This window comes from Penicilliopsis zonata, assembly GCF_001890105.1.
Source record: "Penicilliopsis zonata CBS 506.65 unplaced genomic scaffold ASPZOscaffold_2, whole genome shotgun sequence".
Lineage (NCBI taxonomy): Eukaryota > Fungi > Ascomycota > Eurotiomycetes > Eurotiales > Aspergillaceae > Penicilliopsis > Penicilliopsis zonata.
The window spans coordinates 1,218,501-1,240,473 of NW_019208912.1; the positions used below are offsets into that span (position 1 = coordinate 1,218,501).

Here is a 21,973-nt window from a genome sequence, read left to right on the forward strand (position 1 = left end):
CATCACTCATTCCAGGGATCGGATCGATCGGTGATGGGATTCAAACGAGCGAGGTATGGTTGGAATCGGGTCAATATGTCGAAGCTGCTTGATGATCTGAGCAGACACATGTGTGATCCGGTAGACAAGGTGCCTCCCTCTGCTTCCGCTTGTCGATGGAGGGGCAAAACAACTGCGAGATGGAGTTCTCCAGGAGCAGAAGGTATTTGAGCCCTAGTTTTATGCCATAGTCCTTGCCCTGACCTGATCGAGACTGGAATTGCATTGGAAGTTAGGGAAGCTGTAGAGACTGAGGTGTACAGGTTGAAGTGTAGAGGGTGGGCTGTCGAGGGTATGATTAGCATGGGACTTTATTTCATTCACTGGTGATTACTTACACTGTAATACGAAAGTAACCATCACTGCTCTATCTGAAATATAATAACTTTCATAGTTGAAAGGTAAACGAGTCTAGAATTTAGGCAGAAGTTGTCAGGGACAAAACCGTCTTCACCTCCATCAAGAAGACACGCCAAACCTTCTCTTCTCTCCCTCTCCCATGTCTCATTTCATCACGCCTCTTCAACCACACGAAGGACTACTTACTTGTTTCCATCTTTAGAACCAGCTTGAAGAGAGATTCAAAAGATTACAGACTACCGAGGGGTGAGTATCGTTTTTGAGAGAGAGAGACGCACAGAGGAGTATCAAGGAATTCTGCTAAGAATAGAAAGGCTCCATCTCCATTTAGTGGTTCTGAGATCAACAGACCGGGCTTTCCTCTTCATTCACTCTCCTTCGAGCTGCCGGCGATGTGGACGATCTCATCTGGACATGGGTGGTGCCCTACATATGCTAAGAAGCCTTCCTAGAAGGTCTACGGAAGGTGAACATCGGCCAAGCAAGGGCTTATTGGAGGCGATCTTGGGTTGCTACAATTCATAATCTAGAAGCTCTTGTATCAAGGAGAATGCAAGACTCGGAAACCAGACTCCAAATTATTAAACAACTCGTGGAGGCTTCTTAGGAGGGAGGCCTCAATATTGATGATATCGAGTAAATGGTTGCAGGGCTTCTCCTATTCTCTTTTGATAGAACTCAGTGTTCTGCGAGTTGACTGATAATGCCCAGTCAGTGAAAATCGATAGCAGACATTGATGAAGACAAACAATCTTGATGGAGGATGGAATGGGTTTCTTCTATCAATTCGAAAAAAGGAGAGCTTCAAGCTCACTCCTAGCAGCTACAGGACTAACAATCACAACTTCATACGGATTCAATGTCCATCGATAACCCCCTTCCAAGTATACGCTTGAAAAGGGCTTTGTCGTGGCGCGGCGCTATTTCTACCGCATGCCTTTCCAGAGATTCTGCTTCTAGAATAAGAGTGTACGTATTGTTTTACCAATGTTTCCAAACAAGACGTTGTAACAAGACGCTATCTCATCTATACGGCGCCGCCAATACTATCGACGGTTGTTCTCGCCACCGGGTGAGGGGGCGCTGACCCATTCGACCAAAGTGTCAAGACAATCGAGTGCTTTCTAATGTCATATTCTAGGTCTAATTTTAACAATATCTACAGTTGGTGTTTGCCTTATCTAATCAACCTACTTGCCTTTCGGTACCCTAACAACTACTCTGGCTAATCATTCCAGCGTAATCTGTTGGCGATGAACTTGACGGCGTAGACGAGACCGAGCAGCACGGGAACCTCTATCAACGGGCCGACGGTGGAGGCAAGGGCCTGGTTGCTATCTGCGCCAAAGGTGGCCACGGATACAGCAATGGCGAGCTCGAAGTTATTGCTGGCTGCAGTGAAGCTCTGGGTTGCAGCGAGCTTATAGCCGAAGCCCATCCTGAAGGCGATGAAGAGGGTTGCGAAGAAGATGACAAGAAAATAGACAACAAGAGGAGCAGCCACACGGACGACGGAGACGATCTGATGGACGACCTGGTGGCCCTGGGATGCAAACAACACGAGGATGGTGAAGAGAAGGCCGATGAGAGAACATGGGCTGATCCACTTGAGGAAAACCCGGTCGTACCATGTCTTCGAGACCATCTGACAAAGGCCCAGGCGGGTGAGGATTGCGGAGCCCAGGGGAATCCCCAGGAACACAGCGACGCTCTTGGCAGCAGTGGTGTATTCGAATGTGACGGGGTCGCCGCTGATGGTATGGATGAAGAACACGCCCAGGGGGGCAAACAGAATCATCTGGAGGAGCGAGTTCAGCGCAACCAGGATGGCGCAGTAGTCAGCGTCTCCTCCAGCAAGCCCAGTCCAGATCAACACCTAGTACATGCAATCAACAAAAGAGCGAAAGAAAACTTTTTAAAAAAAAAAAATATCCATACCATAGCAATACACCGCGCCAGTCCAACTAATATCAGCCCCTGACGCAGTTCCGGTTCGTCTGGTAAGAAAGCCCAGGCCAGCGCCAACTACTCGGTTAGCATTTCTTGAAAGAGTTAGAGAAGAAGAAGGTACCATTAAGAAAGGGGCTATGATCCAGTTGAGAAAGATGCTAAACGCGATCTGGATCCAAATCTGTCTGCTCCGGAAGACATGATGCAGAGCTTCATACCGGACTTTGCAGAGGATAGGATACATCATGACAAGCAGACCGACGGCTGAAGAGAAGACGGGGTTTTCCATTAGATCGGAGAATCCAGGATTGTATTATTCTCGTTTGTTACGCACCGATTGGAACCGAAACGCCCACAAAAGTCCCTCTTTGCAAGGCAGGCCCTGTGCCTGGAACAAAGTTGCCCAGGATGATCCCAACCGCCATGGCAAGGAAGATCCAGAGCGCTAGAAACCGATCAAGGATGCCGAGATTGTGGAACGCCGACTGCTTTTCCTGATGGACCGGTCGTAGACCAGCAGCGTTCTTCTCGACCTCGCCGCATGTTGGAGGTTCCTCAGAGGCCATTGGAGGTGTAAGATAGAGAGACGAGTGAACAGAAGATAGTACTAAGATACCTGGTATTTCCCTGTACCGGAGACTACTTTAGTACCTGCCTACTAACCTATAGTAAGGTACCTTTTAGGTAGGTACGAGGTAGTATAGTATGAAGAATGTCACTGGTGGATGCTGATTGGTAGATTATTCAGACAAGCAACATTTTAACTTGCGCCTTACCTAGATGGGTTAGTACTGCTGGTTCTAAATGTCATTCCTCGAATATAATTGGACAACCCATTATTTATACTACAGTATACATATCTTATGCTTATATATAAGGTACTGAGCAAAGTAATCTAGTAGATACCTAGGTAATACCTTGTTCTTCATGATTGTTCAATGGCAGAAAACAAGCCCAGCGTCCTCTTCGTCTGCGTCCACAACGCCGGCCGCTCCCAAATGGCAGCCGCCTACCTCGCCAGTCTCGCCGGAACCGCCATCCAAGTCCGTTCCGCCGGGTCTGCCCCCGCCGGATCGATCAACCCGACGGTCCGCCAAGCCATGCTGGAAGAAGGCATCGACCTGGCCGACCAGCAACCGAAGCTCCTCACCGCCGCCGCCGTGCAGGCCAGCGACCTCGTCATCACCATGGGCTGCGGCGACGTCTGTCCTGTCTTCCCGGGCAAGCGCTTTCTCGACTGGCAGCTGGCCGATCCCGCGGGCAAGGATCTGGACGCTATCCGTCCTATTCGTGATGAAATCAGGCGTCGTGTCGAGGCTTTGATCGGAGAACTGCTAGTATCTACCTAGGTAGGTAGTTACTCAGTGGCCAACTGGGCATAATATACCATTGTCCTTATCAATGGTGCTATTATATACCAGTTACGAGTTGGTCTATTTTTAGAGTCATCATGTGATTTGCGGTACCCTATTTCAACCTCATCCATCCATCCATGGATCATAGCTGCCTGTCTAGTATAAATCAACATCACATCTGAACCCTATTCTTATATAATTAAGCCTGATATTGAGCCCGAACTGGCTAACCCTAAATACAAATCCTAAATTTTCGTCCCAGGTACCTTGTGATACTCCATAGTGAAAGAAATGACATGCTCTTCATTGCAACCCGGCCTGCGTAAAACCCCCCATTTCCGAACCCACCCTGGCTCAAATCCAGTACGCTAGTCTTCATCGTCGTCCGAATCTCCTCCAGAGGGATCAGGCTTGCCCTCAGGCCGGACAGAGGCATCGTGCTCGGACGGATAGCTCCACCTCGGATACCGCGGCGTCTGGAACCCCGGATGGACGACCTTCTCGATCTCGTTGTCGACATAATCCCATGCCGTCTTCCCGGCGATGACGGCCCGTTCGTGCGAGTACTTGTTCTCCTCCATCTCCCACTCCGGCAACACGCGGCCGTTCAGCACGTACTCATACTTCCCCTTCCATTTCCCTGAGGTGGATAGTCGTCGCTGGTACGCATCCGGGGCGAGGTTCGGACCGGGAGTGAGCCCCATGGGCAGGTATCCCTTGAAGTGCTTGACGCGGAAGCCCACCGTCGGATGGACAAACTCATAAGTGTCGCCCAGTGTGCGCTGCTCAGTCTTATCCGTCGGGTCGAGGGCGTACCTGAGTGGCGTGCGGGCTTCGGACCCGTTGAAGCGGTACTTGAGCGTGTAGCTATCGTCCATCTTGTGGGTGCCGCCCCAGCCCCATTTGTACTCGGTTTCAAACGGGGGCTTCTTGTCGCCCGTGAGCGAGTATCCCGCCATAGCCATTGCCGAATTGGCCTTCATGTACAGCCAACTGCCCCAGGAATCCTTGGCGAGCGCATCTTGCGCCTTCTGCCGGAAGTTGTACGCCTTCACTTCCTTGTTGAGCCGTTCCAATTCCATCTCTCGGCTGGACCGGTGCCGTTGCAAGGCACTGTAGTCGATGGAGACAAAATCCTTGATCTGATCGAGCATCCACGCCAGGGCGATGCTAGACATCTCTTCCATGTCGCCCTTGCCTTTGAGGGTCTCACTGGATCCGCCACCCACGTTAATATGGTAGCCCGGGAACCACACCTGAATCAGTTTCGAAGGGGGCAATAAAGCTTCCTTCAGTCTCTCCAATTCACCCCGGGCGTCCATGTACGCCGCGAGCTTCTTCTGGACGCTATCCGGGGTGGCCGTCTTATCTGTCACTAGAGCCTGCCATTCGTTCTTGGCCTTTGCCACTACCTGATTCTGCAAATTGATATCATCTATCTCCACGGATTTGCCTTCTGGCGGAATGTAGAAGACTGAGGGGGAGAAGGCCCGGCGGTGTTCGTCAATCGCGAGGGCTTGGAAGGCGTTCCGAATATCTAGATACTTAAAGTCAGTGATTCCCGCTCCCCCTTTTTATTTTTTTGCTCTCTCTGTCGCTCGGAGAGGGCAGAGGGGTTGGTCATTGGTACGTACTGCGCGAGAGGGTCACGTTGTGCCACTCCTCCTTCCACCAGCTGGCTATTTTTAGTTCATAGCCATGCACCGAGGGTACACCGATGGCCCCGACCGTGTCGAAGACGCCAACAACCTCTACCTGGCGTGAGTTATACTGGACCCAGCCGCCGTGGGTGGTAGTATTGTCGGCGGGGACGCGGTGTTCCATCCACTGGATATAGTCGGAGCTACCGTAGAAGCGCTTCCCGGGCTTGCTCTTGTCCTTGTACAGCTGGAACAATTCGGGGAACTCATGAAGTTTATCCTTAGTACAGATGCCCAGGTCGGCGATCAGCCCCGCGATGCTACGCGCCGTGTACGCGCCGCGCGAGAAGCCAAAGCACAGGATCTGATCGCCGGGTGTCCAGTTAAGCACACAGAAGTTATAGGCCTCGAGCACGTTTCCCTCGAGTCCGCGGCCCAGGGAACCCTCGATGAGCGGACCCAGGCCCCCTGAGGTCGTTCCCACGCCCGAGTCGTACCAGACAACCTGCTGCCATTCGCCGTCTTTGTCGGTGCCGACCGGGTTGAGAGAACGACAAATCAGCGTCACATTGGACGGGCAGTTCTTCTTTCCCGACACGGCCGACTGCCACGTGCCATCGCAACAGAGGATGATGCGTTTCCGGGCCGACGCCAAATCGGAGTCGACATGCTGATGCGAGGCCATAGATTGAAAGCCGCCCTGCGACATTTTGCAAACTGTACTGTACTCTTTTTGTTCCCGAGGTAGTTGTATCCCTCTATGTTCTTACCGTTCTCAGCGGACCGACAGACCAGTCTTATAATTTTGGGGGGGATTCAGCTCTTCCCCCCTTTATCTCGCTTCAAATCACCCATTCTGCAGCGAAGGGGTTTTGCAGCTTTCCCCAGCTGACGCCACACGCCGTCCATTCAGCTGAGACACTGAGTCTGGGGGATTTCGGCTCGGTTATTTTATCGTAGTTTCCAGGGGTGGCGAAGATAGCTCATGCTCATGCAGGAACAATAAGCACAAGACTATAGCAAGGGAAACCCACCAGGCCTACCGCCTCCATCACCAAAGCACATCACACCAAGCTCTTTCGCTACTGTAATAATATTATTGGTCGACTCCACGGTTCCACAGAGACACGGCGTTTTTGGTGTAGGATTCTAGGATTCAGCTGAAGATGAAATGTCACAGAGCACAAGAAGCACAATAAGCACAAGAGGAAGGCGCCGTCGGAAGGAGGACGATCATTTTTCCGAATCACATTACTTCTTTCCTTTTTAGGACTAGCCACTCTTCCTTCTTTCCTCCCTCATCTTCGTTCTTTCCTTCTTTCTTTCCTTGCTCATTTTCGTTGTTTTGAAGGCAAGAATTACCAACAGTGACCAATACCATTTGATCAATATGACCTATTTTACATGGAGACTGTTGCTCAGGGGCTCTGAAACAAGGTTAGCTGGTCTCAAAATGCGTTGAGGGTTGATTCTAATCATAAGTAGGGCTGCAGAACTAGTAGCCACTCTAGACCTACAGCCCTATATTCATAATTATTAACACACATCTAGATACTTAGTTAAGGAATCACCTAGGAATCACCTAGGAATCACCTAGGGTTCGCCTCAGAATTAATGTAGAGAGGTGGTTAATACAAGTATTTTATAACAAAATTGATTTGGCGGATTCCAACCTATAGTCCGCCATTTTAACCATGTTATTAAATAACATATAGAAATATGAGCCCGATATCCTCGCTACGCGAGAGGGCTCGAAGAGGGGGCTATAACTATTATTATTATTATTCTAATTACAATATTATAGAGTAGAGCTCTATAGATTAAAACTGCACTGGACCTATGGTCCTACATTCGCAATTGTTCACACTAATCTAGAAGGTTATTTAAGGAATAATCTAGGGATTTACCTAGGAACTGATGCAGGAATCAATATAGGATGGCTCTATCGCGGAGATTTTGGTTCTGGATATGAAGACGTTGAGTGGAATATGGGGAATGAATCGGAAATTATGGCATGGAACCTTTTGAAATGGATTTGGAATCGTCTAACATACATCGCGAGAACTAGATGTCAGTTATTCTTCAATCTACTTCAGCCTAGATTCATCAGTGCCCATCCCCCCCTCTGGAACATGACCTCCTTCTCCTTCGTGGCTGTCATCTGGTCGATGCGAGCCAGACCGTCCGACCACTCGAACAAGCCGCTCTTCTCTCCATCAAACCGCATGATCCGGCGGCCCGTCGCAAAAGTCTCCCACGGCTGTTGGCCATGGACAAGATCGAGGATCATCTGCGATTGGTGGTCGGCCGTGGCCTTATACTCTGGAAGAGCAGTCGGGCCCGCCACCGCCGGCAAACGGGGCGACCAGGCGTTGTCTTGCCCGTGGTAAGCGTATCCCTGGTAAGGACAGTCGCCATGGTCGATCTGGTCAAACCGGTATGTCGACGCAGGGATAGTTCGAACCTGGCCGAGCTTGATCGCGGCTATGTTGAATACCGAGTCGGAGGCAAAGTCAAACATGCCCGCAATCGCATCCTTGTCGGTTCCGCGGTCGATCCCGTAGGCTGCACAGATTTCCTGCGCAAAGTCTGGGTCTGGGATAACTTGGGAAATTGTGGCCTTGACCTTCTCTTTGCTCCAGGTATGCAGATTCTTCACAATGCCAAACACGGAGAATTCATCGCGTGTGAAGCCGGTTACGATGGCTTCAACCCACCGAGGAAATTCCCCCACACACTCGGTCGGTTCGTCGGTATCGATATCCCCACCGAACCATTCCGGGTCCCAGGCAGGCAGGACAGGTTTTCCGCCGGTAAGCTCGTCAAGTTGCTCAAACGCCATATCCCGCAATGCAGCCAGCTTCTCCGTGGCAGGGGCATCTGGTCCAACAACCCCAGTGCTAGCCACCAGTCGATCAAAAGTCGCCTGGCTATCCTGTGTAGTGGGGAAGCGGTGGGAAGGGCATGACATGATAATTCCACGCTTGCAGACAGGTATGTTTGATCGGAGATGAGCCAGAACGGACCATCCGCCAGCTGACTCTCCGGCAATGGTGACGTTATCGGGATCACCGCCAAAGTAACCAATATTCTCCTGTACCTGTTACAACGCTCCATATCAGTATATATAGTAGTAATTAAGAGGGCAAAACGTCCGACTCACCCACTGCAAGGCAAGCCTTTGATCCAGCAACCCCATGTTCCGGAACGGCTTCTCTCCAGCCCTCAACGCTTCGTCTGTCAACTCTTGCGAGGTGAGCCACCCACAGTAGCCTAGTCGGTAGTTGATACCAACGTAGACCATGGGTTTTTCTGCATTGATCGCATGCTCGACGAGAAAGTTTCCATCTTGTATAGTGGTTAGACTACAGGCTTATTATAATAAGACTCAAAAATGCTCACCATATTCAAGGCCTCCGTCGCCTGTTTTCCACCCACCCCCATGGATCCAAACATAAACAGGCAGCCTTTGCTGCGAGCCCACTGCTTCCGGGGGAGCAAAGACGTTGAGATTCAGACACCGAAACTCCGAGCACGGGATACTCTCGCTCGGGATAACGCCCTCATATAGATGCGCGCGGAGCACTTTCGGGTGGTCCAACGGCTGAGGGCATCGCGGTCCATACTTGGTCCCGTCATGCACTCCCTGGAGGGTCTCCGGCTTCAGGGGTTTTGCTTGACGGAAACGCGCAGGAATCTCGGCATAGGGAATGCCGAGAAAGTTCGCGACCCGGTGCGGCGAGATAAAGCCACGGATATCAAGTGATCCTATGGTCACGGATGTAGGATTCCCAACGAGGCCGTCCATATCCATCCTATAGATGAGATGATGAAGAGTAAAGGAAGAAAATTGTTGCGAAAGTAGTAAAAGTGGCGTTTTCCGTCAATTCATCAACGGGAAGAAAGAGGGAAAAAGACACAGATAGTAGATAGCTAGTAATAGTATACCATCATCCACGTGGGAGTCAAAATGCTTTGCTCCGGGGGGGGGCTCGACATTATCACCGCGTGATTTCGAATACGAGACACTAGATGGTAAATAGTGCTAGAAAAAACCAGTAGACAGGATCAAAGGATGCCCTGGCGTTGGAGGATCGGCTGTTCATTGGGTCAACCGAATTCTTCGGAATCCAGAGACACCTCAAATGCCAGTGTCTATGCCGAAAGGTCTGCCGATTTCCTCTCCTGACGACTTCGCAAGTTCGCAATGAACCCCGACTGCGGGGCCTGCTCGAAATGCGGAGTATCTGGGGTCCTGGGACGCAGGATCAGGATCCCATAGCAAGCTCGGAATCTGTCCGGAGTACAATTAGCGTAGTTCACCAGGATTCCCAAGTTCAAACTGACTTTTGCAGGCCTCTGGCACTATCAAATAATTAGTATTTAAAGGAGTAATGCGTATCTCAGTTCTTTCCCTGTCACAGCTTTTATCCATCTTATAGTGGTAGTATTGTTAACTAGTTGGTTAAATATGGCTCGAAGCTCTGCAGCAGCGTCGGAAACATGGCGCAGCAACCTGAAGGTCATTGGATATTGTTTGATCGTGGCCTTTGCTGCGACCAACTTTGGTTTCGATCAGGGCGAAACCGGTGGCTTCTTTGCCATGGAGCAGTGAGTCACCTCCCCCCCCCGTTTAGCTAAGGGTTGCGTTGCGAAGAAATCTTGCTCACTCCAGTAGATTTGCTAAAGACTTTGGCGTGTATGACGCAAGCACGGACTCGTACGGACTCACAGCCGGGTCCATCACTTGTATGTATGGGCTGGAGATTGGCGCCATGGCCCTCGCAGCGTTTGCGTCCGGTTTCATCGGCTCTCGATGGGGTCGTAAGCTGGGACTCGTCCTCTGCGCAATCACCGGCCTGATCGGCGCAGCGCTGCAGATGGTTGCCAGCTGGCCCGCCCAACTGGTTGGGCGTATCTTCATGGGAGCTTCCATCGGCCTGTGCGGCAACTTTACCATCCCATACTGGAGTGAAGCCGCCCCGGCAGGGATCCGCGGTATCGTCTGCATCTTCTACCAGCTCTTCACCAACATTCCCAATTTCATCGGCGCGTGCGTCGATCAAGCCACCTATGAGATGCCGAACCGGTGGTCGTATCGCATTCCCCTGCTCACAACAATGATCAGTCCATTGCTGCTGTTGTCATTGGTGTGGATTGTGCCAGAATCCCCACGTATGTGATTGCAATCTATATTGTTAGAGAGAGAGGGTCAGAAGAAGATAAGATGCATCGCTAATACCAATTCTGACAGGCTGGCTTATTACCAAGGACCGGGTGGAGGAAGCGAGAAAATCCTTGCGCAAGATTCGCGGCAAGACGATCCCCCAGGCAGAGTTGGACCGCGAACTGGACGAAGCCATCGCGTTCACGGCGCTTGAAAGGGAGCTGGAAGAGTCCACCTCGTATCTCGAGTGCCTCAAAGGCACGGACCTCCGCCGTACGCTCATTGCCTGCCTGGCGATGTCCGGCCAGCAGCTCACTGGGATTGCCTTTGTGTCCGGATACTCGACCTACTTCTTCGAGGAGGTAGGTATCTCCAACAGTTTCCTGGACACAGTTATTGTGGACGCATGCACCATTGCAGGGCCTGTCTCAGCCCTCATCCTCTGCCGGTTTGTGGGCCGTCGCCCTATCTTACTGCTGGGTACATTCATCTGCGGCTTCTCAATGTTCGCGTTGTCCATCGTGTCGCAGGCGGCACCAAATAGTACCGCAGCGGGCAACTGCTTGGTTGCTTTCACTTGTATCTACTCATATTCGTACGGTCTGTCGTGGGGTGCTTTTGGTCCAGTGGTCATGGGTGAAATCCCATCCAACCGACTCCGGTCCAAGACCATCTCCTTGTCCCTGACGATCAATTGGCTGTGGTGTCTCGCCATTATCACCTCGGTTCCATACCTCTTGAGCGCGGAATATGCCAATCTGGGCACCAAGCTTGGATACCTGTTCGGAGCGATGAATGTCGTTCTGTTGATCATAACTTGGATCATCGTTCCTGAAACCAAGGGTTCGTCCTTGTCTCTTCTCCCTTCCCTTGCTGGATTCTTCAACGGTAGTACTGACATATTTTCTTTCAACCAAAAGACCGCACCCTTGAAGAAATCGACGAGATGTTCCTGAACGTAAGTATCTTCCCCCAACCGAAAGATGTGCATAGTCTCATGATGTACAGGCCGTTCCCACCAAGGAATTCAAATCATATGTCTGCACTGGAGAAGCTGCAGGATATGATATTAGAGGGATGAATAAGGAGAAGGAGAGAATTGAGGTCGTAGAGGTCGAGAATGCGTAGTCGAAACCTGCTTCTCAAAATTATTGGAGGCCTCAATAATACAAATCACTGCCTCTGGGTTGAGAATGATATGCTAGAGATTAGAATATTAGCTACAAGCTCGAATTTAGGTTGAATTTAAGGCCTTTTGTTATCTCTAGATGGTTCATCCTCTTGGAATCTCTCCATTTGGTGAATCCAGGAGTTCTCTTCAAGAGGGTAGTAATGGCTTACCAAACAAAACACAGTATCTCTCATAGAAAGAGAATTCATCTTCATGGAAATCTCAAGAGCACCCTGTAGCCCATAAAAGCCCCTGACCCGGTGGAAAGATCTGAGCCTATGGTCATGGATAGGGAGGTGTTGGTTGTGCTTCAGAACCAAAAGAATAAGCACTTAATTAGCCATTAATCGAAATTAGGGCTGCGCCACCCCTCCTGGTCGACCTAGGCATCATCTGGGCGTGCTGTTGCTACTGCTATGTTGATTGTTGAGTCGAAGTTGGTTTCTTGATGCTTTTCAACAATCACATGGGCCGTCACATGATATCTAGTCACATGGTCATCATGTCAAACAACGTCGGTTTGTCTTCGCTCTTATTCTCGACCTCAAACAACTCCTACTCCCTGCTAAAGATGTCTGTTATATACAGAATCCTCTCTTCTATCATCTAGCTCTCCCCAGGGCTCGCAGTCTCTCCCCCCATACCCACAAGATCCACGGGATCGGCCAGCCCAGCAGGATGGTAATGAAGGCCAGGAGGCTGTTGCCCCAAGCGTCGCCCAGCACGGCATACAGCTGCGGAGCAAAGATTGGGAGGACAAAAGCAAAGATATAAGACAACAGTCGCGTGGCGGCATTCGCTGAGGCGCCGTACTGGGCAAACTCATCCAGCTGGTAGGCCATCAGGCCCTGGTTAACCACAGTGATGCCTACCGTGAAGACTGCTGCCCCTATGTCCACCGATGGCCAGGGGGCAGAGCTCTCTGCAGTCCAGGCATACCAGAACAGACCTGCGGGTACAAGCAGCATGCCAGGCACAATGAAAGGGACTCGGTACTCGGGTCGAGAGGGTGACGCTCCATCGTCGCCATGCCTCTCACCCGCCCGACGCTGCATGACCCTGTAGATTGTGTCCATGGCGTAGCCGCCTCCCTGAGCTGCGATTGTCATGCCAATCGCAAAGGCGAAATAGTGCAAGCTGCTCACCATAGCCGACTCGTGGTAGCTGGTCATCCACAGGCGAGCAAACGTCGAGAGCATCAGCGCGTAGATGCCAAAGTTGACGGCGGCGACCAGTCCGAGAAGCTGAACGATCGGACGCCGGAAGAGGAGGGCGATGGGCCGCCGGAAATGATCGAGCAGACGGATATGCTTCGTGTTGGTGTTGGTGACGCCTCGCTTGGCGGCTGCTCGCCGCAGCAAGACCGGCGCATACGACTCGCGTATAAACACCATCCCGACGCACAGTATGATGGCGCAAACAATGCTAGTAACCCAGAACAGCCATTGCCAGCCTACCAGGTCGGTAACCACGCCGCCCATCAGCGGGCCCAGGGCAGGCCCCAGATACGTCAACACACTAGCGACGGCCAACGATTTCCCCCGATCAGAGGCGCCGTCTTTATTGCCTTTTGTTAGTTGGTGATGACGGAAAGCTTCAGAGGGACAGAAACCTACACATATCTGTCATGACCGGACCGACTAGCTGGCCAAGTGAGTTAGAACTCGGGGGTAAATATTATTTTCTTCTCCTTCATCTTCTACATACCGTGATGCCTACGCTCCCACCAGTACCAGCGAAAAACCTACCGACAACCATGAGAGCCGCTGACCGGCCGAGAGGCGATACCGAACTCCAGAGAATATACCACAGGCAGGCAGCGACCCAGACGCTCTTGCGGCCGTTCATCTCCGCCAGGGCGGCGATCAGGAATGACCCCAGCCCCAGCCCGAGGAAGTAGGTGGAGAAAATGATCTGGACGGTGGCTGCGCTAACCTGCAAGTCCTGCGCAATCTTGTTCTCGGCTGCTGCCAACATGCTGGCTGACATGATGGTCACCAGCTGGGACATGGAAAAAATGACGCCGGTCGTGATCTTGCGAACCGGAGACCAGTTGAACGGGTTGGCCGGGTCACTGGGGCCATCCCATGTGCTCTGCAAATGATTTACTTCCTATTCCTTCAAGACAGGGTGAGTTTCTTACCCCATATTCGGCTTGGAGTTGGTCGAGACATGTACTTTGGCCGCCAGCCATGGCTCAGGAGGTGGACTATGGTGAATGAAACTCTGCGATGATGTCTCTTATCATCGAAGACATCTTTCTATCTATTTATAGTGAAAACAGTCGTCGCAGATTTCGGCTATATAGGAATTCCCCGCCATCTCCGAGATGCTATGGATGAGAAACCATAACCCTAACAGAATCCCTACCCCTTTGATGTTATTACTAAGCACCGTTACGCCGCCATCCCCGCCATCTCCGATCTCCCTTGATGAGACCAATGGGTTTGTTTACATCAGGGCGCAAAAGATGACTGAGAGCGAGTCTCTGCCACGACGGCCGCCTCGTAGACGCAAACGCAAGCTTGTCTCCTGCCGCCCATGTCATATTCGCAAGGTCAAATGCGACCAGGGGCGCCCTGCGTGCGGCCGATGCTGCAAGCTGAAACAAACGCACGCCTGCGTATACGAGCAGGCGAATGACTCCAGCCATGCTGCAGCCGGCTCTTCAGAAGCCGTGCAAGGTCCCGCGCAAAGCTTCCAGTCTATTCCTGGTCCCGCTTCGACAAATCATCCTCCAAATCAGGAAAGCAGTCGAAATCAAGGGACCTGGCAACTGCTCGGGGTGCAGTCGACGACGACGGGTCTCACGATGGAGACTCAACGCCCGGTGATCAGTACAGAGATGGACCTGGTCGGTCTATCTTCGGCTGCGATCCGAGGTGAAGAGCAGAAACAAGTCATCTTCCGCGGCGAGAACTTCCGCACGCATTACTACGGGGGAAGCAATGCTACGAGTCTGATCGGGCAGGTAGGTGATATATCTTCACTCTCACTTACTTATAATATATTTTAAGTATATACTAACTTTTGAAAGTTTCCCGAGCTTCGGCGATTCATGAAAGAGGCCATCATGCAGCATACGGCTCTGCCTCGTGTGCAGCGGGACCTGAAGGCGCTGCAGGTGGAATGGAAGAAAGAGAAAGGCGCGTGTCTTCCCGCCGAGCATTCGGGGCTGTGGCATCTGTTACCCCCACGGGAGATAGCACGGCAGTTGATCCGGCGGTACTGCGATACATTCGAATCCACGTACCGCATCCTCCATCGCCCTAGCTTCTTGGCGGACTACGAGGCGTGCTGGGACGACCCTGCTGCCGCACGGCCGGCCCTCGTCGTCATGATGTTGCTGGTGATGTCGTGCGTGATTGGTGTCCCTGCGGCGCCGGAGACTGAGAGTGATGTGACTGTCATGTATGTCGGCGACAGTTCGGTGGCGCGCGAGCGCGCGGTGCTCTGGATCGAGGTCGCGGAGCGCTGGCTGCAGGTCCAGAGCCAGAAGATGGTCTACCTTGCCATCTGGCAGATCCGGTGCCTGCTTATACTCGCTAAACAAATCAACGTCTTCAAGAAGAAACGGTTCTGGACGGAGACCGGCACCCTCCTCCGCGAAGCCATGGCTGCGGGTCTGCACCGCGACCCCGGCCTGCTGGGTGAGAAAGTCTCCTTCTTCGACCAGGAGATGCGACGCCGGCTATGGGCCACCATCACCGAACTAGAACTTCAGGCTTCGATCGACCGCGGCATGCCGTCTGCCTCGGCGGGGATCTTTGCGGACTGCAGACGCGTGCTCAATATTGACGACGAAGCTCTCTCCGTCGCGGGCAGCAGCGGTAGCAACCAGCAAATAAACGGTCAGGAAGACAACCAATACACCGATACGTCATTTCTGTGGGCTTCGCGGGCCAGCTTTGCGCTACGAGTCAGTCTGAACTCGTTTGTCAACGACCTGGGCTCTCCCGATACATATGACCAAGTGTCGCAGTATGAAGAGCAGATCACACAGCAACTCCGAATGCTTCCTTCCTGGGTACTAGCCGGAACAGGAGAAGAAGAAGAAAGAGAAAGAGAAAGAAACAGAGATCCCCGGGAAGCAGTCCCCTCATCGCGGCGACCACCGTCATCCTTGGCAGCATCCCTCCTTCGGCTTCAACTGCACCAGTTCTTCCTCATACTGCACGCACCTTTTACCCGCAAGACAGATGTGAGTCCGCGGTCCTCTCTATCACGCATGATCTGCTTCCAAGCCTCGAGGGACATTCTCAAACAGTACAGACGAGTCGATCAATCAGTGTATTTCCCGCTTCTTCTCCTTCGACTGGATTTCTTCCGAGCTGCCCTTGTCACTTCTTATACTGCATATGCCTCCCTTCGCTCAGGCATGTCTTCTTCTTCTTCTTCTTCTTCTTCTTCTTCTTCTGTTTAAACTCATTCCTGCTAACCTGTACAGACGACCTCTTCAGTCAAAGCACAAATGTATTCCTCCAGCATGTCGATGATGTCCTCACAATGCTAGAACATAGAATCACCCGCTTAGGGACCGGATTCACGCACTACTGGTACATCTCAGCCGCCTCTGGTTTTCTTCGTTCGGTGATCTCCCCCGCCGACTCGGCCACGCAGAAGACCCAGGCCGTTGAGAGAGTGACGAGCCAGTACTTTCGGGTCCTGGCCTCGCAGGAGGACATGGCTCGGGCTAGAGAAGAGGTAAACATTTTCTTTCTTATCTTAATTCACTTGATTGGTCATAGCAAACTTATTATTTTATTCTTTAGATTAATCTACACATTACAGACATGAACATCACTCCCGACCTATCCTTCCACCCACTCACAGAAGGGGTAAGAGTCCTCGATCATCACTTGCTGGGTTTTAATATATGAATCACTAATATTTTCTGTTTAGGTGTTTGACACAGACCTTCCATTCCCTGAATTCTTCTTCGGCGATCCTGCGGCGTGGACATTCGAGAATTTCGAGTAGTTTAACCCTATCTGAAGGGATGGGAAAAGAGATTCTGATTCCAATCTACCGTAACTACTACAACGGTACATCTTTGTGCCTTTTCTTTTCCATTCATGTATATATATTTTTTTTCTATTGACTATGCAGGCTCCTGGTCTTTATAGTGTACTACTAGGTGAATCTGTCTCTCCAAGTGAATGAAAGGGTTAGGCAACAACCAAGAGACAGCCATATAAAAGGCATCAACTTTGCAATATCCCTTGTATCTCTTCCTTCTCCTGTACTAGCTTATATTATCATATATATATGTATATATATATATATGGCCTCTCCCAGACTACAATCCTATTTATAATATCCAGACTGGGTCTTGCAGCGGCTCAATGAGGATGGGAATAGGAGGTGGGAGACCAAGAATATCTCTCTTCTCGGAGTAAGTCTTACTAGTATGTCCATTCAGTCAACTCTAAAGACTTATCATCAGTACTGATTGATACTTGATGCAAGTTATCGGAATGCTGTATAACCACACTGGTACCACCGTCTTAAAAAAGCTACGCGAAATCAGCTTAGAGCTGCATCCTTTCCCTGACCACCTGCTGCAGTGGCCATTCCACCTATCGTCTCTCTTGGCTACTGATAGGCACTCCCATTCCCGCCGTTCTTCAAGCATTTAACCCTCGCTGGGCGTGTCACGACATACGTTGCTGTGTGATGAACTACCTATCCACCCAATACAGGCTCGGTCTTCTCAACCTTGCATATCTCGCCGTGGGTGGAGAGCGTCTGAACCGCTCCCGTACCTTGATAACGACCAAACGATCTTTCTATTGGGATTTAGAGAGTTCCAGTGGGCTGGCTGCTCGAGATTTTCTGGTCTAAGCAGACGATGGAGAAGTAACGATACCAAAATCGCAGACTGTTTGCTGCTGTCCCAATATCCACAATCACAGTGAACAATGGTTCTTCAGGGGTGAACGACCTTATAAAGCACTACTAATTGTCTTGACACTTTTCAAGGATGGATAACGTTGGTGGAGAGGGTATTATATTATGTACTTGGTATAGATTCCTGGCATTTAAGATACTGTACTTAGTACTGCTTTCGCGTGAGATGTCTTAAGTATGCGACTGATTTTATTTGCCTGACAGTTAATATCAGTATGAAATCGTTTACCTTCTTTAGTTAGGGAATTCTATCTCTATTTTCAAGGCAGTTGCTAGCTGCTGCTATTGAGCCGGGCCACTGAGGACTTGAGGTCTACCAGCAATTCACTGCATATGAGCATGGTATCAGCATCATCTTTATTGAAAGAGAGAGAGGAAGCTGGGAGTGAAGTATGACTGGCGATTCAAAGATATCATCAACTGACTCTGCACATCGCCATCTTGAAGCCTGGTGGTGCGGAGTATTAGTGGTAGATAGACGGTTTGAAGAGAGTTGCTGGGATAAGAGTCAAGAGCTGATTGCTGAGGCGCCCGGTGATTAGCAGTAATTTAGGGTGACACCTATAAACAACTGGTTCTAAGGGCACCTGTGTGATTTATACCTTTGGTACTTCATCGGAACGAGAGATGCGCTTGGTGTTGTGGCTCGTCTCTGCGTCTACTTTGCCTTGTCAACTCACTTATGCCTTCATTTGACTCGTTATGTCTTCTATATATGAAAAGTTATAACCACTTGAAATGTTTCGCAAGATAACTCCCACCTCCCACAAGGCCAGTAACACCCGTAAAAACAATCAAAGTCCCATATCCACTCCCGTATCCATAGCCTAACTCCCCCTGCCACGGTAACCCTTTCACAAGGGCCTCACTGAGTGGTCCGGAGACGATATTCCCGACCCCCCTCCCGGCAGCCAGAGAGGCAAACACCATGCTCGATTCCGCGGAGGGTTGTTTGCGGACGACATCGCGCATGATTCCCGGCCAGGTGCTTGTGTAGGAGCCCGCGAAGAGGCCGTAGACGATGGAAAACACAAACAGCGGGGCAAGAGAGGTGGAGAACCCCCAGATGAGAAACACGCCGACGGTCGAGCCGACGGTCGAGACGAGCAGGCAGGTGGTCGCGTCGAGTCTGTCGACGATGGCGCCCATCAGCACGCAGCCCGCCACAGAGGCAAAGTTGAAGAGGATAACCGTCAGGGCTTGCAGGCTGCTTGAGGCCCCGATTACTCCGGCGTAAGTCGGGAGGTAAAGCGAAGGTAAGAAGAAGCCCAGAGCTTCGACGACATTGCAGATCTGGAACAAGGCGAAGGTGCGGGTGAAGAGAAACCGAAGGTTCGGCGGTGGTGGTGGTGACAGAAGGTGATCGGCGACCGGCACGCGCGGTTTAACAAAGTACACCAGCGGCGCGGTAAGGATGAACAGGGCAAAGGCAAAGGCGCGTAACGTGGTGCGGAACCCGTACCGGTTTAACAGCTGTTCCATGACGATGGGGAGGACGACGCCGCCGAGCCCTGTGCCGGCCCACATGACGCCAAAGGCGAGGCCCTTGCGTTTGTCAAACCAGTCTTCCATCAGCAGGATGCAGGGGGAGTAGGCGATGCTGCCGCCCAGGGCGTAGAAGATTCCCTGGGTGATGATGAGTTGCGGGACAGTGGTGGAGAGCGAGCTGAGGCCCAGAGCAAAGCACATGAGCAGTACGCCCACGCCGCAGCCGAGTCGTTGATACTTGGGCCATTGTCTGTACGCGGCGAAGACGAGAGGGAGGTCGAGATACATGATTCCCTAAACGGCGCTGTTAGTTTCGGAGAAGTAGTTTAAAAGAATTGTTCACCATCAGCGGGTCGTACCATAGCACAGGTCCCCACAACGGCGATATTTCCAGAGTTCTTGAATTCTTCTATCTCGCTGTAATATGCCTGGAAGACGCCGTAGGTAAAGGCAAATCCCCAGACGAGAGCCTCCATGACGAAGCACGCAGCGAGGAAGAGCCAGGCGTCCATTCCGCCATCCATGGGCGGGAGTTCTTGCGCATCGTTGACATTTGGTAGATGAGTGTCTGTCTCTTGCAGCCCTTTTTCGATCGAAGAGTGTGCCTCTTCCATTTTTTCAGGTAGAGGGGGAGAGAGAGAAAGTCGGCGAGGTCAAGTTTAGGAAAGAAACAGGGGGGAAGTTATACTACAGTACGTTACATATAAAATTAGCATAGACTCATGAACAAGGAATCATCCGCAGGGCGTCCAATAGTAAAGAGTAAGACAATTATTCATCACATAATTGATTGGACCACCTATTAGTTATATCTATGATTCTTCAGTATGGACAATTGGGGTCCAAAAGCAATACTGTGATATATTATGTAATCCTACAATTTGCAGTCAACACAAAATGACAATCTCGACTATGCACGGACAGCGGGCAACAGTGGCAGAAAAATATAGGTTCTGCCACTGTTGCCCGCTGTCCGTGCACTGCTGGTAAGTAATTGAAATACAAGACTTTATCAGGATGGTTGATAGAATATTATGATCATTTTGGAATTATTTGCGAAGCTTTTACATTAGATGTTCTTCAATATTTCCCAATGATTACCTTGGTGTGTAAAATATACTGATTACCTAACAGACTACCTACAGTATTTGACATTTCAACAGTGCACGGATGTCGGTCAACAGCGGCAGTTTATTTTCTTTCTGCCGCTGTTGACCGACATCCGTGCACTGTTGATGACGATTATATAATCGCCCTGGAGACATCTATGTATGCCTTAGGCATACACTCTGTATATATTCTGGAGGCTCTACTGTCAGTCTTCAGACAAGATGTTGGCTAGTAGTCTATGCAGAGTAGATTAACTAGTAGACGGAGTGACATTCTAAAGTAGAAAAACATACATAAAGCGTACGCGGCATCAGCTTGTAGTAAACCCATTCCGGAGCCTTCCTCCAATCACTTCCAGAGGCATGACTCGCGCTGTTTCAACGGTCATGTTGACAGGCATTATAATTGTGTGGGTACAGACAGTACTTTGTTTAACGCGAAGCCCCTCGATGATTTAAAGACGTCTTCCTTCTCCTACTCTGTTCAAAGACGGTCTTCCTTGTACTGTACTCTACTCTACTCCTCCTTCTCCTATTCTACTGCTGTTACTGCTGCTGCTATGGCTTCTATAGGACCTGAGTCTATCCAAAATGTCTTTCTCTCTCTCCCTCTCTATCTCCTCCGGCTAATAAACTAGAATGAGGTCCATGGTGACTCTGACAATGCCTCTTTGACCTCGTCTGGAACAGACTACACGTCGCTTAGGTCAAGCGTGTTGGATTACAAGTCATTCTTCCATTCATTAGTTACTCTTTGGTTTATTATCAATCAATTGGTTTATTGATTCTAATGCTAGTCTTGATGCTAGTGCTATTGCTGATACTGGCCTTCATGCTGCTTAGATACGAAAATGGTCGTCGATACCAAAGCTACCGCAGGGACGAATACTTGTTCCCCAACGACGAAGAGGAACAGGACCGCATGGATTTCCTCCATCATATCTACGGGATGTTACTGGGGGGGGAACTGCACCTTGCTCCCATCAAGACACCCCCAGGTCGTGTTCTCGATCTGGGGACGGGCACTGGGATTTGGGCCATAGATTTTGCAGAGTATTCTACTCCCTCTACCCTTCTACTTTTTCCATGCTAATATCCATCTCAGTCAATATCCCTCCGCAGAGGTGATTGGAAATGACCTGAGTCCAATCCAACCAGGTTGGGTACCAGCAAACTGTGTCTTCGAGGTAGACGACTTCGAGGCGGAATGGGAATACCATCACCCCTTCGACTATATCCACGGCCGCGAGCTCGCCGGATCGATCAGAGACATTGACCGACTGGCCCGCCAGGCATTTGCCAACCTCAAGCCCGACGGATACTTCGAGCTACAGTCGCTCACCATCGACGTCTTCTCCGACGACAACTCGCTGGAAAGAGCCCCCTTCACAGTCCAGCTGTGCCAGCTGGTCGGCGAGGCGGGTCTGAAGTTCGGCAAACCGTTGCAGAACATCGAACAGGAATGGACCCGGGCCCTCAAATCGGCTGGGTTTGTGGACGTCGTCGTGAAAATGATCAAGGTCCCCTCCAGCCCGTGGCCAAAGGATGAGAAACAGAAACAGATCGGCCGGTTCATGCAGGCCCAGTACAGCCAGGGCCTGAACTCCTATCTGCCGGGTCTTCTCTCCAATGTCCTCGGATGGTCGGCCCAAGAGGTTACCGTCATGGCGGCCAAAGTGCGAGGCGAGCTGGCAGATCTCACCGTGCATCAATATGGAAAGCTGTACGTGATTTACGGCAGAAAGGATAGTACATCGTAGTAGTACAGATAGTGAAAACCTATT

The 21,973-nt window shown here is 50.8% G+C and overlaps 9 protein-coding genes across 9 annotated transcripts; 4 read left to right on the forward strand and 5 right to left on the reverse strand.

The window, feature by feature from the left end:
- Positions 1-1,422: 1,422 nt before the first annotated feature.
- Positions 1,423-2,947, reverse strand: ASPZODRAFT_109973 (hypothetical protein). The gene is made up of 4 exons (XM_022720988.1): positions 2,684-2,947; positions 2,471-2,613; positions 2,338-2,424; positions 1,423-2,275 (listed from the first exon to the last, which is right to left on the reverse strand). The coding sequence occupies exons 1-4, from the start codon at positions 2,913-2,915 to the stop codon at positions 1,625-1,627; spliced, it is 1,113 nt and encodes a 370-aa protein (XP_022584504.1). The 5' UTR covers positions 2,916-2,947; the 3' UTR covers positions 1,423-1,624.
- Positions 2,948-3,183: 236 nt separating this feature from the next.
- On the forward strand, positions 3,184-3,973 carry ASPZODRAFT_1086690 (hypothetical protein). The gene has a single exon (XM_022720964.1). The coding sequence runs from the start codon at positions 3,288-3,290 to the stop codon at positions 3,696-3,698; it is 411 nt and encodes a 136-aa protein (XP_022584505.1). The 5' UTR covers positions 3,184-3,287; the 3' UTR covers positions 3,699-3,973.
- Positions 3,974-4,072: 99 nt separating this feature from the next.
- On the reverse strand, positions 4,073-6,053 carry ASPZODRAFT_139334 (hypothetical protein; the record flags this gene model as incomplete). The annotated part of the gene is made up of 2 exons (XM_022724544.1): positions 4,073-5,241; positions 5,339-6,053. 2 exons carry the CDS (start codon positions 6,051-6,053, stop codon positions 4,073-4,075), a joined length of 1,884 nt encoding a protein of 627 aa, XP_022584506.1.
- A 1,383-nt stretch (positions 6,054-7,436) lies between these two features.
- ASPZODRAFT_13100 (hypothetical protein) lies at positions 7,437-9,158 on the reverse strand (the record flags this gene model as incomplete). Its single annotated transcript, XM_022722646.1, has 3 exons — positions 7,437-8,444; positions 8,508-8,692; positions 8,747-9,158. The coding sequence occupies 3 exons, from the start codon at positions 9,156-9,158 to the stop codon at positions 7,437-7,439; spliced, it is 1,605 nt and encodes a 534-aa protein (XP_022584507.1).
- A 533-nt stretch (positions 9,159-9,691) lies between these two features.
- On the forward strand, positions 9,692-12,039 carry ASPZODRAFT_157007 (hypothetical protein). The gene is made up of 6 exons (XM_022726289.1): positions 9,692-9,955; positions 10,023-10,519; positions 10,599-11,354; positions 11,432-11,469; positions 11,520-11,712; positions 11,853-12,039. The coding sequence occupies exons 1-5, from the start codon at positions 9,816-9,818 to the stop codon at positions 11,637-11,639; spliced, it is 1,551 nt and encodes a 516-aa protein (XP_022584508.1). The 5' UTR covers positions 9,692-9,815; the 3' UTR covers positions 11,640-11,712; positions 11,853-12,039.
- A 245-nt stretch (positions 12,040-12,284) lies between these two features.
- On the reverse strand, positions 12,285-13,876 carry ASPZODRAFT_149466 (hypothetical protein; the record flags this gene model as incomplete). The annotated part of the gene is made up of 4 exons (XM_022725489.1): positions 12,285-13,240; positions 13,299-13,326; positions 13,390-13,776; positions 13,826-13,876. The coding sequence occupies 4 exons, from the start codon at positions 13,874-13,876 to the stop codon at positions 12,285-12,287; spliced, it is 1,422 nt and encodes a 473-aa protein (XP_022584509.1).
- Positions 13,853-16,969, forward strand: ASPZODRAFT_1086919 (hypothetical protein). Its single transcript, XM_022720966.1, has 5 exons — positions 13,853-14,653; positions 14,720-16,099; positions 16,135-16,386; positions 16,455-16,520; positions 16,585-16,969. Exons 1-5 carry the CDS (start codon positions 14,012-14,014, stop codon positions 16,660-16,662), a joined length of 2,418 nt encoding a protein of 805 aa, XP_022584510.1. The 5' UTR covers positions 13,853-14,011; the 3' UTR covers positions 16,663-16,969.
- Positions 16,970-18,315: 1,346 nt separating this feature from the next.
- Positions 18,316-19,694, reverse strand: ASPZODRAFT_59389 (hypothetical protein; the record flags this gene model as incomplete). Its single annotated transcript, XM_022728843.1, has 2 exons — positions 18,316-19,374; positions 19,440-19,694. 2 exons carry the CDS (start codon positions 19,692-19,694, stop codon positions 18,316-18,318), a joined length of 1,314 nt encoding a protein of 437 aa, XP_022584511.1.
- Positions 19,695-20,608: 914 nt separating this feature from the next.
- Positions 20,609-21,968, forward strand: ASPZODRAFT_22702 (hypothetical protein). The gene is made up of 4 exons (XM_022727902.1): positions 20,609-20,782; positions 20,828-20,916; positions 21,033-21,242; positions 21,295-21,968. Exons 1-4 carry the CDS (start codon positions 20,750-20,752, stop codon positions 21,947-21,949), a joined length of 987 nt encoding a protein of 328 aa, XP_022584512.1. The 5' UTR covers positions 20,609-20,749; the 3' UTR covers positions 21,950-21,968.
- Positions 21,969-21,973: the final 5 nt, after the last annotated feature.

Excerpts from the sequence above, each read along its gene's own strand:
- ASPZODRAFT_109973 (XM_022720988.1), bottom strand. The coding sequence starts at position 2,915 with ATGGCCTCTGAGGAACCTCCAACATGCGGCGAGGTCGAGAAGAACGCT. Across the intron at positions 2,614-2,683 it reads GGGCGTTTCGGTTCCAATCG|CCGTCGGTCTGCTTGTCATG; the intron begins GTGCGTAACAAA and ends TCTTCTCTTCAG. Across the intron at positions 2,276-2,337 it reads TGGCGCGGTGTATTGCTATG|GTGTTGATCTGGACTGGGCT; the intron begins GTATGGATATTT and ends TGCATGTACTAG.
- ASPZODRAFT_1086690 (XM_022720964.1), top strand. The coding sequence starts at position 3,288 with ATGGCAGAAAACAAGCCCAGCGTCCTCTTCGTCTGCGTCCACAACGCC.
- ASPZODRAFT_157007 (XM_022726289.1), top strand. The coding sequence starts at position 9,816 with ATGGCTCGAAGCTCTGCAGCAGCGTCGGAAACATGGCGCAGCAACCTG. Across the intron at positions 9,956-10,022 it reads GGCTTCTTTGCCATGGAGCA|ATTTGCTAAAGACTTTGGCG; the intron begins GTGAGTCACCTC and ends TCACTCCAGTAG. Across the intron at positions 11,355-11,431 it reads CATCGTTCCTGAAACCAAGG|ACCGCACCCTTGAAGAAATC; the intron begins GTTCGTCCTTGT and ends TTCAACCAAAAG.
- ASPZODRAFT_1086919 (XM_022720966.1), top strand. The coding sequence starts at position 14,012 with ATGCTATGGATGAGAAACCATAACCCTAACAGAATCCCTACCCCTTTG. Across the intron at positions 14,654-14,719 it reads CTACGAGTCTGATCGGGCAG|TTTCCCGAGCTTCGGCGATT; the intron begins GTAGGTGATATA and ends AACTTTTGAAAG. Across the intron at positions 16,100-16,134 it reads CTTCTTCTTCTTCTTCTTCT|CTCTTCAGTCAAAGCACAAA; the intron begins GTTTAAACTCAT and ends TGTACAGACGAC.
- ASPZODRAFT_22702 (XM_022727902.1), top strand. The coding sequence starts at position 20,750 with ATGGCTTCTATAGGACCTGAGTCTATCCAAAAT. Across the intron at positions 20,783-20,827 it reads GACCTGAGTCTATCCAAAAT|AATGAGGTCCATGGTGACTC; the intron begins GTCTTTCTCTCT and ends CTAATAAACTAG. Across the intron at positions 21,243-21,294 it reads TGGGCCATAGATTTTGCAGA|TCAATATCCCTCCGCAGAGG; the intron begins GTATTCTACTCC and ends TATCCATCTCAG.